Source organism: Pseudonaja textilis, chromosome 1 (genome assembly GCF_049901715.1).
Source record: "Pseudonaja textilis isolate UNSWEBS1 chromosome 1, rPseTex1.2, whole genome shotgun sequence".
Lineage (NCBI taxonomy): Eukaryota > Metazoa > Chordata > Lepidosauria > Squamata > Elapidae > Pseudonaja > Pseudonaja textilis.
In genome coordinates, this window is record NC_141990.1 from 13,619,843 (window position 1) to 13,637,057 (window position 17,215).

Sequence of the window (17,215 nt, forward strand, 5' to 3'; positions counted from 1 at the left end):
GATGCTGCAACAGTCGTAAGTGTGAAAAATGGTTATAAGTAACTTTTTTCAGTGACGTTGTATCTTTGAATGGTCACTCCACACAATCAAAGTACCAGCAAAGGAGGGAAAGAAAAACTCCAGAGAAGTTCCACTGGTTGATTGTTCTGTCAGGGAATTTCTCCTTAGTTCTAGGTTGCTTCTCTCCTTGATTAGTTTCCATCCATTGCTTCTTGTCCTGCCCTCAGGTGCTTTGGAGAATAGTTTGACACATTCTTCTTTGTGAGATTTTGGAAGACTGATATCATGTCACCCTGGGGTGAGATTCAATTTTTTAAACAACCGGTTCTGTGGGCATGGCTTAGTTGGTGGGCGTGGCTTGGTGGTCATGTGACTGGGTGGACATGGCTTGGTGGTCCTGTTATTGGCTGGGCATGGCCAACTCAATATCACTCACATCGAGGCACCATCTCCTCGCCTGGCCTCTCATGACTGTGGGGATGCTACAAAAGGTCATAAGTCACTTTTTTCAGTGACATTGTAACTTTGAATGGTCACTCCACTTAAACAAAGTACCAGCAAAGGAAGGAAAAACAACTCCAGAGAAGTTCCTGAGACAGGAAGTCTAGTCCTGCCAAGAATGTAGCAAGGGTTAATGGAGAGGCAGTTTCTGTAAGCAACACCAGAATGTTTCCTTCCTGCCTTCCTTACAGGATTAGGCCAGTAATTTCTTCTAACAACCGGTTCTCCAAACTGCTTAGAATGTTAACAACCAGTTTTAGCAAATAGGTGGAACCTGTAGAATCCCACCCCTGGTTGTAAGTTCCATTTTTCAGTGATATTGTAACTTTGAATGGTCACTAAATGAAGGATTGTAAGTTGAAGACTACCTGCAGTTGATATGGGCGATGCCCAGAGCATGAGCGACTGAAAGAAGAGTTAATGCTATGAGATCATCCACATAATATGATCCTGGTACCAACCTGCCTTCTTAAACAACAGGCTCTCAGCACAGTCAAAAGCAGAGATAACTGCTTAATACATTCCCTGGTGAAGGTCTTTTCAGATGACCTTTTAGTAAACAGCAGTCTTTTCTACTGCATATATAACACCCAGCTCTGAAGAATGGGCAACCTGAGAGGGATAAGAGGCATTTAAGCTTGACCTATAGATGCCAGGGTTGAAAAGATGCCTTTGAAACATATCTTTGGGGTTCATTGTTCAAAAGGAGACACCCATAAACCCATTTGAAATCCATTTCCCCACCCGCTCCCATCTGTTTTGCAGATATTCTACAATTTTCCTCCTGGGAGCGATAGCTTCTTCTTTCTATGGCACAGGATGAATTGTGCATGAGGCTCTCCTGTCATATCCATATCAAGCGGAAAGTGGAAGAGAAACAATCTTTATTTCTAGAAAATAAAATCGAGTTTACCACAAGAGGAGGAAGAAACGGAAAAAACCTATTAATTTTTAGTCCTTTCACAGACTAGAATTTAACTCTACCGATATTCTTCAATAGATATCTCTGGCATAAAAGTATGTTTTTAGAAGGGGAGTTTAAAATGGTTTTGTTAAAAGTAAGCATGGATAATTGGTTTCCTCCTGTGTTTAGGGTTGGCAACAATAAAATTCAAGGCCCTACTCAGCCGTAGAACTTTTGGGTTTTACTTTGACCCAATCCTTCTATTCCAGGCCAGGTTACTTCACAAGGAAAAGTATGAAGGAGATATGTTGAATTCCTGGAAGAATAGAAGGATGAAAGCGGAACAGATAAATAAATGGCCAAATGAAGTCTAATAGCAATACTAACAGCACTTAGACTTATATACACTCCAGGGTGCTTTTACAGCCCTCTCTAAGCGGCTCCCAACATATTGCTCCCAACAATTTGGGTCCTGATTTTACCCACCCGGGAAGGATGGAAGCCTGAGTCAACCTGGAGCCTGGTGAGATTTGAACTGCCAAATTTCAGGCCAGCCCCGTTTGGCAGAAGTAACCTGCAGTTCTGCACTCTAACCACAGCACCACCATGGCTCATTGTACTTTAAAAAATCAAGAGTGCTCTGTAAGATCCACATGAGTCTTGCTACCTCACCACAGAACATTTTTCAAACAATGTTAATAAAAATGAAAGGCATTTATTACAGTCTCAGGAGAAAGGAAGAGATGCCTACCGGACTGTATGTAAGCCAGTGAAAATTATTTTGTAGGGGAAAGAGTGGGAGACCTTGGGGTAGGAGTTAAAAGAGGGATCAGCCTAGAATCCAGTGATGGGATTCAATTTTTTTACTACCGGTTCTGTGGGCATGGCTTGGTGGGCATGGCAGGGGAAGGATACTGTAAAATCTCCAGTCAGAGGTGGTATTTCCTTGGTATTTCTCCAAACTACTCAAAATTTCCGCTACTGGTTCTCCAGAACTGGTCAGAACTTGCTGAATACCACCTCTACTAGAATCCTTATATAGCCACAAGCAAACTAAGTCCACCACGCCATACTTTTGACCCTTATTTAATCCCAAGCAGGTATTAACTGTGAGTAATAAATTAATTTAATGATTAATGTCAGGCATAAAAATTCAGGTCTACATCTGAAGGTCCAATTAAACTGATTTATTACTAATCATGCCTATACACAAGAATCTTTTCAACTAATAGTTAGCACCTGCTTGGAATTAAATAAGGGTCAATGGAACTCAAAGGGAATTTGACTTAGTTCACTTGTGTCTACGTAGGGATTCTAGGCTGATCCTTCTTTTGGCTCTGCCCCCAGATTTTGCCTCTCTTTTTCCTAAAGGTAAAGGTTTCCCTGCACATACGTGCTAGTCGGTTCTGGCTCTAGGGGGCGGTGCTCATCTCCATTTCCAAGCCGAAGAGCCAGCGCTGTCCCAAGACATCTCCGTGGTCATGTGGCCAGCGTGACTAAATGCCGAAGGCGCGTGGAACACTCTTACCTTCCCAACAAAGGTGATCCCTATTTTTCTACTTGCATTTTTTATGTGGTTTCAAACTGCTAGGTTGGCAGAAGATGGGATGACAAGTAACAGGAGCTGACTCCATTACACTAGGGATTCGAACAGCCGAACTGCTGACCTTACTGATTGACAAGTTCAGCAGCATCTTAGCCACTGAGCCACCGCATCCCCTCCTTCTCCTACACATTTTCGACTATTGGTATTTAGTACCTTTGTAGGAGGTTGATAAACCACCTACTTGGAATATTGGCAAGATAGTCTTTAGGTAACATGTGAAGAAAAACCTCCATGCAACCTTTCCATCCATGTCGTTCACTAAACCCAGCTATCTCTGACCCATCAGTGACCCCGAGACAATAAAACGAAAGATTGCTTAACGCTTTCCACTGTTTCTGACACCTAGGCTGAAACTAAGTATGCCTTTAGATAGAAAATTGGAAAAACACCAGCAGCTTAATTAAAACTAAGGACAATCCCCTCAAGATATGAAAATCTTTTACACACACGATAGGTTCCCCCAACTTCAAATCTACCTCTTAAGGTCAACACTTGGACTCACAAAAGGAAAAGATTGCAAAACCCTGCAGGGTGAGAATTTCCTCTCTACTGGACCTAGCATATTTTGGGATGCGGGGAAATGGACTACACACACACACTTCTGCAACAAAAGATGTAACTCTCCATAAATGTGAACCAAACTTTTCTTTTAATTTGTGGCCACCTTCAATTGCTAAGTTTCCTGTTTTGCTGTCGAATAAACTTTATCTCTGCTTCAAGCAGTTTTCAAACCTGCTTTGTTTGAAAACCTGGCTCAGAATGGATCCCAATTTCTTCTAGTAGTTACTTACTTATTTAGTTACGTCTTTAAATCAGTCTTCCTTATTGATGAGTGCCTGGACAATTCCAAGCAATTTTCTTGGCAACATTTCTGGAAGTGATTGCCAAGTGGTTGTCTTTTTGTTAGGATTGAGGGAGTGAGGTTAGTTCAAGTCACTAAGCTGGCTTTGTGTCGAAGATAGGATTACAACTCGCAGCCTCCTGCATGCTAAAGTTTAGTGCCTTTAACCACTACACCAAAATGGGCCCCTTACTATTAATTACTAGGAGTTACAGATTGCTTCATTCAAATCCATAGCTAAAATCTAAGCAGTTTAAATACTTCAATACTATGCGTTGTATAACAAAGATACAAACACCAAATCAATATGTCAATTAATAGCCAATAACAGCAGCAGCTTCCTCTCATTGACTAGGAAGAATATTCTCATAGTAAAGTCCACCCTTGGGGAGGATTTGCAGGACTTCTGTTCCTGGATTTGCTCATTGCTTGAACGTTGCCTGCTGTTGAAAGTCCTTGTTCTTACTCAGAATACTAGCTGTGTTTAGAGTGCTGAGAGATATTTAGAGAGGGTGGCTGTCCATCATGGAACTCTTTATTAGTTACTAAATTCATATGCTGCCCATATCACTGTCCAAGGTACCAGATATGATCCTGAAACTGAATCTTATCCAAACTGTGAACAAGGACAATAGGATTTCAAGGAATCAAGTATTCAAAACACATAAGGTTGATCCTAGTATGCTGTTGGTCCAAGGAACTCATGAATGAAAGCAGTTTAATGCTGATGTTAGCTTGCCCACCAGAAACTGAAATCGACCTAAGAGTCATTCAGGACCCAAGGCAGGATGTTTCTTAAAGCATCTCCATTCTCCTGGGATTCTTGAGATGTAATTTCCTCCTAGAATTTCTCTAACCATATTGTCTAGAGCCTGTACCATATCTAATATCATATTTTTCCTGACAGTTAGAACAATTAATCAGTGGAACGACTTGCCTCCAGAACAGAGGCGGTTCTGACCAGTTCGGCAGGTTCTGACCAGTTCTGGAGAACCGGTAGCAGAAATTTTGACTAGTTTGGAGAACCAGCAAATACCACCTCTGACTGGAGATTTTACAGTATCCTTCCCCTGCCACGCCCACCAAGCCACGCCCACAGAACCAGTAGTAAAAAAAAATTGAATCCCACCTGTTAGGCATCCAGAAATTATCCATTGTAATCAATAACTCTGAGACAGGCGTAATCTCCAATTGATTTATTAGGAACAACGCCAGTTACGTCTATGAATTTCCAAAACTGAAATTCATTCCCAGAGGTCTCATAAATTCCACCCTATCTCTTCCCACTTACTACACTTCATTAACCACAAGAACCAATTACTTGCAGTTGAAATTTCTCATGTGACACACTAAATAACCTTGAACTGTTCAACCCCCTCACCCCCTTCATTCTTCACACAACATTCCTTTGGCAGCTGTGGAATTCCAGAGCTGACACCACCACTGCTCCAGAAGGGAGCTGGACTAGAAGACCTCCAAGTTCCCTTCCAACTCTGTTATTTTGGTATTGTGGCGTGTGCCTCTAATATGCTTCTCCCTTATCTATCTTCCTTCCAAAACAGCTAAATATAAATGTTGGGGGGTCATAAGCACCTTTGGAATTTTGAGTCAAGTGTGGGTGTTCTTGCAAAGTAGTTGCTATGGTGATTGTGCCCAGGAATAGAATGATATACAAGAGGTAACCTGATGTACAACTATTTGGTGGTCCCGAAAAGCATAAGGTATCCAATTTGTCCTTGATCCCATACTAAATAGGATGGCATTCAGCTGGGTTCAGCTAGTTGGACCCAACCCTTGGACTTACGAGTGTTGCTTGAGGAACAAGTAAGGGGTTTTGAATGGGTCCTTTTTGTGTGCCAATTACAGCTTTTCCTAGAACAGGAACACAGACTAGAATACAGAATAACAGAGTAGGAAGGTACCTTGGAGGACTTCTAGTCCTACCCCTGTTTAAACAGGAAACCCTGTACTATTCAGGACAAATGGCTGCCCAATCTCTTTTTAACAGCCTCCAATGATGGACGACTCACAATTTCTGGAAGCAAGCCATTCCAGGATTAATTGCTCTTACTGTCAGGAGATGTCTCCTTAATTCTAGGTTAGATCTCTCTTTGATAAGCTTCCATTACTTCTTGTCTTGACCTCAGATGTTTTGGAGAATTAGCTGAGTCCCTCTTCTCTGGGACAGCCCCTCAAATATTGAAAGACTGCTAGCATGCCACACCTACTTTTTCTCTTCATTAGGCTAGACACACTCAATTCCTGTAATCATTCTTTGTGTGCCTTAGCCCCCAGCCTCCTAATCATCTTTGTTGTTCTTCTCTGCACTCTTTGTAGGCTCTTAACATCTTTTTTATATCATGGTGGCCCAAACTGGATGTAGCGTTTCAAGTGTGGTCTTATCAGCGCAGTTTAAACGGTACTAACATTTTATGTGATCTTGATACTTGATACCTGATATCAGATATTGTGGTGCAATTTTCGAACAACAGAATTTGTGTGATGATGTCATCAAATGTTACAATCTTGACAGCCCCGTAGCTTGCCACAGGTGCAGTTGGACTGTTCTAACCTGAAAGTTAAAAGTCCGATCTCTTCTTAAAAATCTCAAATGGTGGAGCACCTTCTTCTGTTTCACTGATTAATTGTTACCTTATGGGTGGTTAATAAACTTTATAAATAAATAAATTGTTCTCACCGTCAGGAAATTTCTCCTTAGTTCCTGATTGGCTGTCTCCTTGATAAGTTTTCATCCATTGCTTCTTGTCTTGCCCTCTTGTTCTTTAGAGAATAGGTTGACCCCCTCTTCTCTGGGATAGCCCCTTAGATATTGGAACACTGCTGTCATGTTACCCCTAATCCTTCTTTTCATTAAACTAGACATATCCAATCCCAGCAACCATTCTTCATATGTTTTAGCCTCCAGTCCAGTGAAGAGAAACAACACATTTCCAGAATAAACAGGGTTCAATATTTTTACCCTATCTATTCTTGGAAGCTGCATTTCTTTCCGCATCCCATATGTTTCATTATAAAATTGCTGTTAAAAAAGGCGGGGGAGTCCAACTTTATCCTGATCAATATCAGGGATGGTATTCAGCCAGTTCTGACCGGTCCTTGCAGACCAGTAGAGAAAATTTTGACTGGTTCAGAGAACTGGTAGGGAAAATTTTGACTGGTTCAGAGAACTGGTAGGGAAGATTTTGACTGGTTCAGAGAACTGGTAGGGAAAATTTTGACTGGTCCAGAGAACTGGTAGGGAAAATTTTGACTGGCTCCACCCGCCCACTGGCCCCAATCCTTTGGCCTCTGTCTCCCAACAATTTCCCTCCTTGCAGCAAACAGCAAACAGCCTGTTTCAGTATCAGCTTCAGCTTCAGCACAGCCTGATTAGCACAAGCAGCTGATTGTCATTTGGATTGGCCTCTGACCATCAGCTGTTTCAGGTTGCAGGGATTGACATAGTCCATTGCCGCCCCTGTGTGGCCCCAGTGCATCCCATTTTTGGCCTCCATGCACCCCGTTTTTGGCCGGTTCCGATCCCCGCCACCCAAAAATGGGGCATGCAGAGGCTGAAAATAGGATTCAGAGGCAGCAATAGGCCATGGCAATCCCTGCAGCCTGAAACAGCTGATGGTTGGAGGCTGATCCAACCGACAATCGGCTACTTGGCTAATCAGGCTGTGTTGAAACTGAAACTATAACAGGCTGTTTGCTGTTTGCTGCAAGGAGGGAAATTGATGGGAGGCAGAGTCAGTTTTTTTTCTTGTTTGATTACTGCGCATGCATGCGCGAAGTGCAGGATTGGTGCACGCACCCGCGAATTGCCCGCGTGCCCACAAAGCAAGCTCTGAAGCAACCTCCAAACCGGTAGGATTTTTTTTTTTTTTTGAAACACACTACTGATCAATACACAACATTTTTTCAGGCACAGTGACTTGCTTCCATTTCAATTGCCGCTTCCTTCCTGTCTTCTATTCCAGTCAGCTGCACACTCTTCCTCTAACAGCTTCTCTGAAAAGGTTGGGATTCTCCACTCTTGCATTAAATCCGATTTTACACATTTTATGACTTGTCATAGTGAAATAATCTAAAATAGCAGGAAAACCTATGATGGACTTTAGATGAAAGCTTAAGGCAGGAGGGGTAGAGACGAAGGCTTTCTATAAAGAATCCTTGAACTGCTTTGTCAATGTCACTTTTGTGCCATTCTCAAACCCTCTTGTTTGATTTCTCGTTAGGCCAACTTTTTAAAGAAGGGGCATTTGCGATTTTCAAAACAAAGATGTTTATATCTAGCTTCAGAAGTTCAATATTTATCTTTCAGAGTTAAATTATAGACACTGTCAATATTATTATTTTGGGGTATGTTGAGTTTAATTAAAGGAAGGACCAGGGGTGACATCGGGGTGGGATTCTACCAGTTCTCATCTATTTGATAGAACTGGTTGTTAACATTCTAAGCAGTTCAGAGAACTGGCTGTTAGAAGAAATTACTGGCCTAATCCTGTAAGGAAGGCAGGAAGGAAACATTCTGGTGTTGCTTACAGAAACTGCCTCTCCGTTAAGCCTTATTGCATTCTTGGCAGGACTAGACTTTCTGTCTCTGGAACTTCTCTGGAGCATTTTTCCCTCCTTTGCTGGTACTTTGCTTGTGTGGAGTGACCATTCAAAGTTACAATGGCACTGAAAAAAGTGACTTATGACCTTTTGCAGCATCCCCACAGTCATGAGAGGCCAGGCGAGGACATGGTGCCTTGATGTGAGTGATATTGAGTTGGCCATGCCCAGCCAATAACAGGACCACCAAGCCATGTCCGCCCAGTCACATGACCACCAAGCCACGCCCACCAACTAAGCCAAACCCACAGAACCGGTTGCTAAAAAAATTGAATCCCACCCCTGGTGACATGATACCAGTCTTCCAAAATCTCACAAAGAAGAATGTTTCAAACTATTCTCCAAAGCACCTGGGGGCAGGACAAGAAGCAATGGATGGAAACTAATCAAGGAGAGAAGCAACCTAGAACTAAGGAGAAATTCCCTGACAGAACAATCAACCAGTGGAACAACTTGCCTCTAGAAGTTGTGGGTGCTCCAATACTGGAGGTTTTTCAGAAGAGACTGGACGACCATTTGTCTGAAATGGCATAGGGCAGTGATGGCTAACTTTTTCCACATTGTGTGCCAAAAGTGCGTGTGTGTATGTGGACGCATGTGTGCCTGCACCCATGATGCAATGTGCGCACAACTCCCCCCACCCCGTGCGCAAGCACGCATGATGCACCCCGCACCGCACCCCTCTGCACATGTACACAAGTCTCCCATGAGAATGTCTCCCTCCATGCATGTGCTGCAGATACCCGACAATCAGCTGGCTGGTGGTGGGGACACATGTGCAGTGGAACTCTTCCAGGCAACCTCTTGCATGCCGGTAGAAATGGCTCTGCATGCCTCTTGTGGCATGCATGCCATAAGTTCACCATCACGGGCATAGGGTGTGCTGCATAAGCAGAGGGTTGGACTAGAAGACCTCCAAGGTCCCTTCCAACTTTGTTATTCTATTCTATTCTATTCTATTCTATTCTATTCTATTCTATTCTATTCTACCTTACCCTACCCTACCCTATTCTTTTCTATCCTACCCTACCGTAGGCTACCCTACCCTACCCTATTCCTATTCCTATTCCTATTCCATTCCATTCCATTCCATCCTACCTTACCCTACCCTACCCTACCCTACCCTACCCTACCCTACCCTACCCTACTCTATTCTATTCTATTCTATTCTACCTTACCCTACCCTAGGCTACCCTACCCTATTCCTATTCCTATTCCGTTCCATTCCAGTCCAGTCCAGTCCAGTCCAGTCCAGTCCAGTCCAGTCCAGTCTGTTCTGTTCTGTTCTGTTCTGTTCTGTTCTGTTCTGTTCTATTCTATTCTACCTTACCCTACCCTACCCTATTCTTTTCTACCCCACCCTACCATAGGCTACCCTACCCTATTCCTATTCCATTCTATTCTATTCTATTCTATTCTATTCTATTCTATTCTATTCTATTCTATTCTATTCTATTCTATTCTATTCTATTCTACCCTACCCTACCCAACCCTACCCTACCCTACCCTACCCTACTCTATTCTATTCTATTCTATTCTATTCTATTCTATTCTATTCTATTCTATTCTATTCTATTCTATTGTATTCTATTCTATTCTATTCTGTTCTATTCTATTGTTGTGCAATTCCTTTGTATACCAAGTGTTTGATTGCTTTGTCTCAGAATCTCCTGGGATTTTAAATGGTTTATTTTTGGATCCTTTGAAATGCACAAATGCCTATTTCCTCTTAGACCCATCAGTCAGTTAGGAGAATTATGCTGGCCTACCTTGTTTAAAACCTCTTCACGGCCTAAGGAATTACGGAATACAGGCAGTCCTTGATTTACAACCATTCATTTGGTGATTGTTCAAAGTTACAACAGCATTGAAAAAAGTGACTTATTCCTGTTTTCCACTTACGACCATTGCAGCATCCCCAGGGTCACGTGATCAAATTTTGGACGCTTGGCAACTGGCATGTAATTATGACAGTTGCAGTGCCCCGGGGCCATGGGATCCCCTTGTACAACCTTCTTAACAAGCAAAGTCAGAGGGGAAGTCAGGTTCACTTAACAACCATGATACTAACTTAACTGCTGCAGTGATTTGATTAACAACTGGGGCAAAAAAGTGGGGCAAAACTGAATAACTCGCTTAGCAACAGAAATTTTGGGCTCATTTCTGGTCGTAAGTCAAGGACTACTTTAAATTTGGATTTGTTAATATTCCCTGCTGAAAATAACAGAATAATGAAATGACAGAGTTGGAAGGGACCTTGGAGGTCTTCTAGACCAATCCTCAGCTCAGACAGGGAACCCGATACCACTTCAGACAAATGGTTGTCTAACATCTGTTTAGAAACATCCAGTGATGGAGCATTCACAACTTCTGGAGGCCAGTTGTTCCACTGATTAATTGTCCTCACTGTCAGAAAATTTCTCCTTGGTTCTAGGTTGGTTCTCTCCTTGACTAATTTCGATCCATTGCTTCTTGTCCTGCCCTCAGGTGCTTTACAACAAAGGTGTCCAACCTTAGCAACTTTAAGCCTTGTGGACTTCAACTCCCAGTCCACAAGTCTTAAAGTTGCCAAGGTTGGAGAACCCTGCTTTGGAGAATAGCTTGACTCCCATTTCTTTTGGCAGCCCCTAACATATTGGAACACCGCTATCATTCCTTTCGTTAAACTAGACATACCCAACTCCTGCAACCGTTCTTCGTACGTTTTAGCCTCCAGTCCCCTAACTGTCTTTGTTGCTCTTCTCTGCACCCTTTCTAGAGACTCAACATCTTTTTTTATATCATTTATTGATTTGTTTGTTTGTCAAACAAATATAAGTATGAACATAAATAGGAACAAAGGAAGTAAATATAGATAAATGGGGACAGTAAAACAGGGATGGTAGGCACGCTGGTGTACTTATGCACATCCCCTTTAAGGACGTCTTAGGAATGGGTGAAGTCCATGGCAGACTGAGATTGAAGCTGTAAGGGGACAACAGAGCAGTGGTGGGATTCAAATTTTTTTACTACCAGTTCTGTGAGCGTGCTTGGTGGGCATGGCAGGGGAAGGATACTGTAAAATCTCCAGTCAGAGGTGGTATTTGCCAGTTCTCCGAACTACTTAAAATTTCTGCTACCAGTTCTCCAGAAGTGGTCAGAACCTGCTGAATATCACCTCTGCAACAGAGTTGGGTAGAGTGTTCCAAACATTGACAACGCTGTTGCTGAAGTCGTATTTTCTGCAATCAAGTTTGAAGCAGTTTACCTTAATCATGATGGCCAAAACTAGATGCCGTATTCCAAGTGAGGTCTTACCAAGTTTTAAGCCTTGGGGATCTTTTTCTTTTTTGCTTTCTTTTCTCTTTTGTGCAATATTGCTCATTCCTTGCAATGGAAAATCTTATGAATGGAGAAGGCAAAACATAAACACAAGTAAACACACTCTACACTTGTCATCTTTTGTCAAGATATTGTCTGGTCACATTTGAAAGATGGCTTGCAATTTTGTTTCCTTTTTGTCCTCTTCAATTAGATAAAAAAGAATTGTGAAACAGATAAGGTGCTTCTGTTGAATCAAAAGCAGCCCAGCTGAAGACAAGATGAATAGAAATGAGCTAAGCATAAAGAATTAAAACAGTGCATCTTACATGGTCACCTACCAGCCTGAGGTGAATTCCACATGTGCATCAAAGAAGCCCGTGATATGCCCTGAGGCCACTTTCCACCCTTCAATACGAGCTCGGATCAAACCTTCTCTTTTCTGATTACGGACAACCTTCACCAGGCCTGGATATCTCTTGTTGACATACTCTTCCAGTGGTGCCTTCAATTCTTCTAGAAGGAGAAGTGAAAACAATGACCAAATACAAGAAGCTTGGGAGATAATGCATATACAGATAACAGATAATCAGAGTTGTAAGGGACCTTATAGGTCATTTAGTCCAATCCCCCACCCAAGTGGGAGACCCTACACCATTTCTGACAAATCGCAGTCCAATCTCTTCTTCAAAGTCTCAAGTGATGAAGCTCCCACAACTTCTGAGGGCAAGCTGTTCCTTTGGTTTATTGTTCTCACTGTCAGAAAGTTTCTCCTTATTTCCAGGTTGAATCTCTCCTTGTTCTGTTTCCATCCATTATTCCTTATCTGGCCTACAAGAGCTTTAGAAAATAGCTTGATCCCTTCCTCTCTGTGACAGACCCTCAAATATTGGAAGACCGCTATCATGTCTCCCCTGGTCCTTCTCTTTACTAGACTAGCCAAGCCCAGTTCCTGTAACTGTTTTTCATATGTTTTCAGTCCCCTAATCATCCTGGTTGCTCATTGTTCTCCCTAGTTGAATGCTGATTTGTATATTACAACAATTTTAGTTTCCCACCCCTTGCAAAACAGGCCCAAATAATTTTAAAGGACTAAGCTACTAATTCTATTTACAAATTGTTAGCCTGTCATCTATATACTGCATTAATAGCAAATTGGTTAACAGGAAGAACAGCAGTAATAAAAAAAATGAACAAGATTAAAATTCCAAACCCCTCTGTGAAGAAACTGCTATTGTAATCAACTTGTTGAAAATATACCAAGGCTTCTTAACTATCTTGAAACATTCCCTAAATTAATCCTATTAATTTGTCCTGGATCAAACAGCCATATTTGATTCTTAATGCCACCTCTTATCAGCTCTTGTTTGATTAAATGCAATAGGTCTAATCTCCAAAGTCAGTCTACCTTTCCCATTTTTTAAAAAAAAAATTGCATATCTAATGAAATTCTTCTCTTTTCTATCTACCCCCATTTGTTTTTATAATACAACAATCTCACGATATTGGCCAGCAGCTATTGTCTAAGATTTAGACATCACATCAAATCCAATTTAATGGCACCAGTTCTATTTCTGATTTCTAGTTCTGGTTAGTTGCCCAGTGACATGCTTTGCTGATCTTGGACATACCATGGTTTGGAGCACTAATTCGATGAGATCACAATAGCTGTACTGAAATTTCTGAAATAAATTGAAATGTCATCTTCTTACAGGATTTGGACATCAACTCAGAAACATGTGAAAACAACGAGGTAGAATACAGAATAGCAACTTACAACACTTACTGGAAAAATAACACAGTGGTTGTCTAAAAACGGATGACTTCTTTTGACACTAAGTCAAAAGGATTTAACCTACAGATATGTTGGATAAGTTAAAATTAATATATGGACTGATTATAATATCTACAAAATATATGGAGATTCCACCACACTGCACACTAATGTGGCATGTACAAACATGACTTGTCTTGAACCTAGTAAAAGTGTCATTGTGTTCCAAGCAGGGGTGGGCTTCAAAAAATTTAGCAACTGGTTCTCTGCCTGGTTGCTGGGTGGGCGTGGCCATGGTGGGTGTGGCCTAGTCGGCCTCCTGCACTATGGCAGAAGGGCCATTTTCACCACCCCCTGGTTCCAGAGGCTTTCCTTGAGCCTCTGGGAAGGCGAAAATGGCCTCCCTGGGCTCCAGAGGCCCTCTGGAGGCCAGAAATGGGCCCGTTTCTGGCCTTCCAGAACTTTTGGAAGGCCCATTTTTCACCCTCCCTGGGCTCCAGAGGCTTTCCTCGAGCCTCTGCACATGCCCTGCACTTACCTGGGATCCAAAGCAGGCTGTGTGGGGAGTCCTGGGAGGGGTGGGGTGGGATGGGCAGGGCCAGCCAGGGGTGAGATTTGCTGGTTCACTGAACCAGCCATAAAATTAACAACCGGTTCACCTGAAACAGGGTGAACTGATAGCAGCCCACCCCTGGTTCCAAGTTCAAGGATTTGATGAGCTGACCATAACCAACCCACCAATTACAAATAACACTTGTATTGGCATCACGGCAAAGTCATACACTGTGGCTAAAGTTGCCACCTGAACCAAAATGTGGTTTTCATTCCATAACTTGGAGAGATGTTTCTAATTTGAGAGAGGCTATAAATCAAAGGAAGTTTTTGTTCCATGCATTCCATTCTTTTCATTCCTTTGTCTTTTTCTACATGTTGAACACTTTTACTTTTACTTTTTTTTTTTTTTTTGTCCCTCTGAAGCTACTAGTCGCAAAAATGGGTTTTCAAAAGACAACTGGGCTTTCTTTGATTTTCCTTGAAGATGTTTTGCTTCTCATCCAAGCAGCTTCTTCAGTTCTGAAGTCAGTTCTGAACTGAAGAAGCTTCTTGGATGAGAAGTGAAACATCCTCAAGGAAAAACAAAGAAAGTCCAGCTTGCTTTTGAGAAAGCACCTTTGCAACAACCACGACTGACTGAGAATCCCCATAGATGCAAAACTGCCAGGAGAAGGAAGAGGGATGAAAAGACAAAGAAGAGGAAGGAGAAAGGGAAGGAGGAAGGGAAGGAGAAAGAGAAAGGGAAATAAATCTCTTGGTTTGGCATTAAATATGCAGGCAACATGATTTCCTAAGCATTTCTAATCCTTGTCCAAAGGAGAAAAGAAGATCCTTAAATGTTCAGATGTAAAATATGGCAGAAATCACCACAGAATTAGTGACATTTAGATTCACATCATGGCAGACAGCCAGCTGCTATAAAGACTGTTCTCAAACGTGAAATAAAAAATAGAAATGAGATTGTTGGAGAAAGGCCATTAGAAGGGAGGTTTTTTAAAAAAAAAAATTACTCAGATTCCACTGCCACACCTAGTCAAGTTAATTTCAGTCCAATTTTATGTTGTCCTCTTTCAACTTTCTTGGAATGCTAGGCTCAAGGTCAAAGGTTCCTCCAAGTTAAAAAGATTGGATAGCATGGGATAGAAAACATCACTGCCTGAGAAAGCGGAAAACTCTTTCAGTTTAATAACTTAGTTTGCACATTGTTGAAAAGTGTCAAAATGCCTTTCTTTCGAGGATTCGATTTTCTCGCTGGGAGAGCTCCGGCGCAAGGATATAGACAACTGCTTGAAAGCTGGATCTTTTTATTTTTCAGGAAGGCGGAGAACAGCAAGAAGTCTGCATTCCTGGGCTAGCTAGCTTCTTATGGTAAGTCCCTGGTTTTTTATACCCTTTTCTCCCTTTGTAAGTTGATTTTGTGTGAGTGTTTGTATTTGTGCCTAATGTTTCAAATCCTGTTTGAGTTTGTCTTTATTTTCACTGGAGGGCAAACTCCGCGGGGTGGCCAGATTGTATTATTGGTTTTCTGTAATCTCTTTTAGCTTTAAGATAGTTTTTCATATTTGTTCTGTGGCAATCTCCTGTCTGTCCCTTTTGTAGGAGACAGTGGAGGACAATGGGCCCAGGTGTATCATGGTCCATGGGATCACAAAGAATCAGACATGACTTAGCGAACGACAACAAATTAACAAATTAATTAGAACAATTAATCAGTGGAGCAACTTGCCTCCAGAAGTTGTAATTACTCCAACACTGGAGGTTTTAAAGAAGAGATTGGATAACCATTTGTCTGAAGTGGTGTAGGGTTTCCTGCCTAAGCAGGGGGTTGGACTAGAAGACCTCCAAGGTTTTTTCCAACTTTGTTATTCTATTTTATTCTATTCTAAATGTCCCTTTCCTGTCTGTCCAAATTGGGGTTGATGGGGGAAGTGATCTGGGACTCAGCTTTTCAGAAAATGTATGAGCACACATCCATTGAGCCATTTCATTAAAATTCAATTAAGTTTCAGTAAAGTGGAGAAGGAGAGGAAAAGAATCTTATTATAGTCGTTTTATGAGAGCCGTCACCAATAAAAGAAATCTTTTGTGTGTGTTTCAAATGAGTTTAATTGATTATTTTGTGAAACCTGAGCACATTTAGAAAGAAATATAATGAGAAATATATAGCAATCTCCTTCAGAGTTTAGGTGGAATTCTGGTTGTTAAAAAGGGAAACTTGTTTAAATAATGAGGTATTTTCTCTTCCATTCATCAGAGGAGAATTACAAGCCAGCAGTGGATCAGATTTGGATGAGAAATTCTGTTAACAGTCCAAAACAAGGCAAACACATTTGACATTTTGGAAAGTCTGGGGTGGGCGCACTCACAAAATGGCTGTCATGGGAAAGTAGTCCACTTAGAAAATGGCTGCCTTATGGAGCTCTGTATCCCTATTGATCAGGAGATAAACCTTTGATTAGAAGGATATTTTTCACCAACTGAATAGCAGAAACATTTTGGAAGTTTTAGTTCAGTAAAAAATACATCCCCCCGCCACCCTTTCAAACCATTTTCCACTTACTTTTTAGCATCCCAGCGGGGTGACTCATGGAGACCAGATACGCTGCAGGATGCTATGAAGGTTTGACAAGATGTCAGCTTCTATTTAATTTTACATGTCATTTTAAAAAACATGATTCAAAAAAGACTAATACTTAGATTAGAAGAATATTAGAAAGTTAGGAGGGGAGCCTGACAGTGGGCACATAGGGCACACTGCCTATTTAACCACTTCCTGTCATCAAACACCACATTTGTGCACAATGCAGTAAATTAACCATGGTGGTTAAAATGCAGTACCGCAGACTAACTCACTGCTCACTCCAGCAGTTCGATCCTGACCAGCTCAAGCCTTCCATCCTTTCAAGGTGAGCAAAATGAGGACTCAGATTGTTGGGGGCAATATCCTGACTCTGCAAACTGCTTAGAGAGGTCTATAAAGCACTATGAAGTGGTATAAAAGTCTGTTATTGCTAATGCAATGTAAATGGTAAATATTTCCGTTATCAAATTTAGATATATTTAGATGTTACATATATGCAACACAATGCATGTAAAGTCAAACTCAAGCTGGTT

General features: G+C 41.6%; 1 protein-coding gene across 2 annotated transcripts in view; it reads right to left on the reverse strand.

Annotated features, from left to right (window-relative positions):
- GALNT17 (polypeptide N-acetylgalactosaminyltransferase 17) overlaps positions 1 to 17,215 on the reverse strand; it is a 331,827-nt gene that overhangs the window by 143,836 nt on the left and 170,776 nt on the right. Inside the window, exon 4 of one of the 2 annotated variants that reach the window (XM_087926233.1) lies at positions 12,114 to 12,285. In XM_087926233.1, coding sequence (XP_087782359.1) covers positions 12,114 to 12,285 — 172 coding nt within the window. Of the gene's footprint in view, positions 1 to 12,113; positions 12,289 to 17,215 lie in introns of both variants that reach the window. The other variant, XM_026708654.2, reaches the window with a different exon arrangement.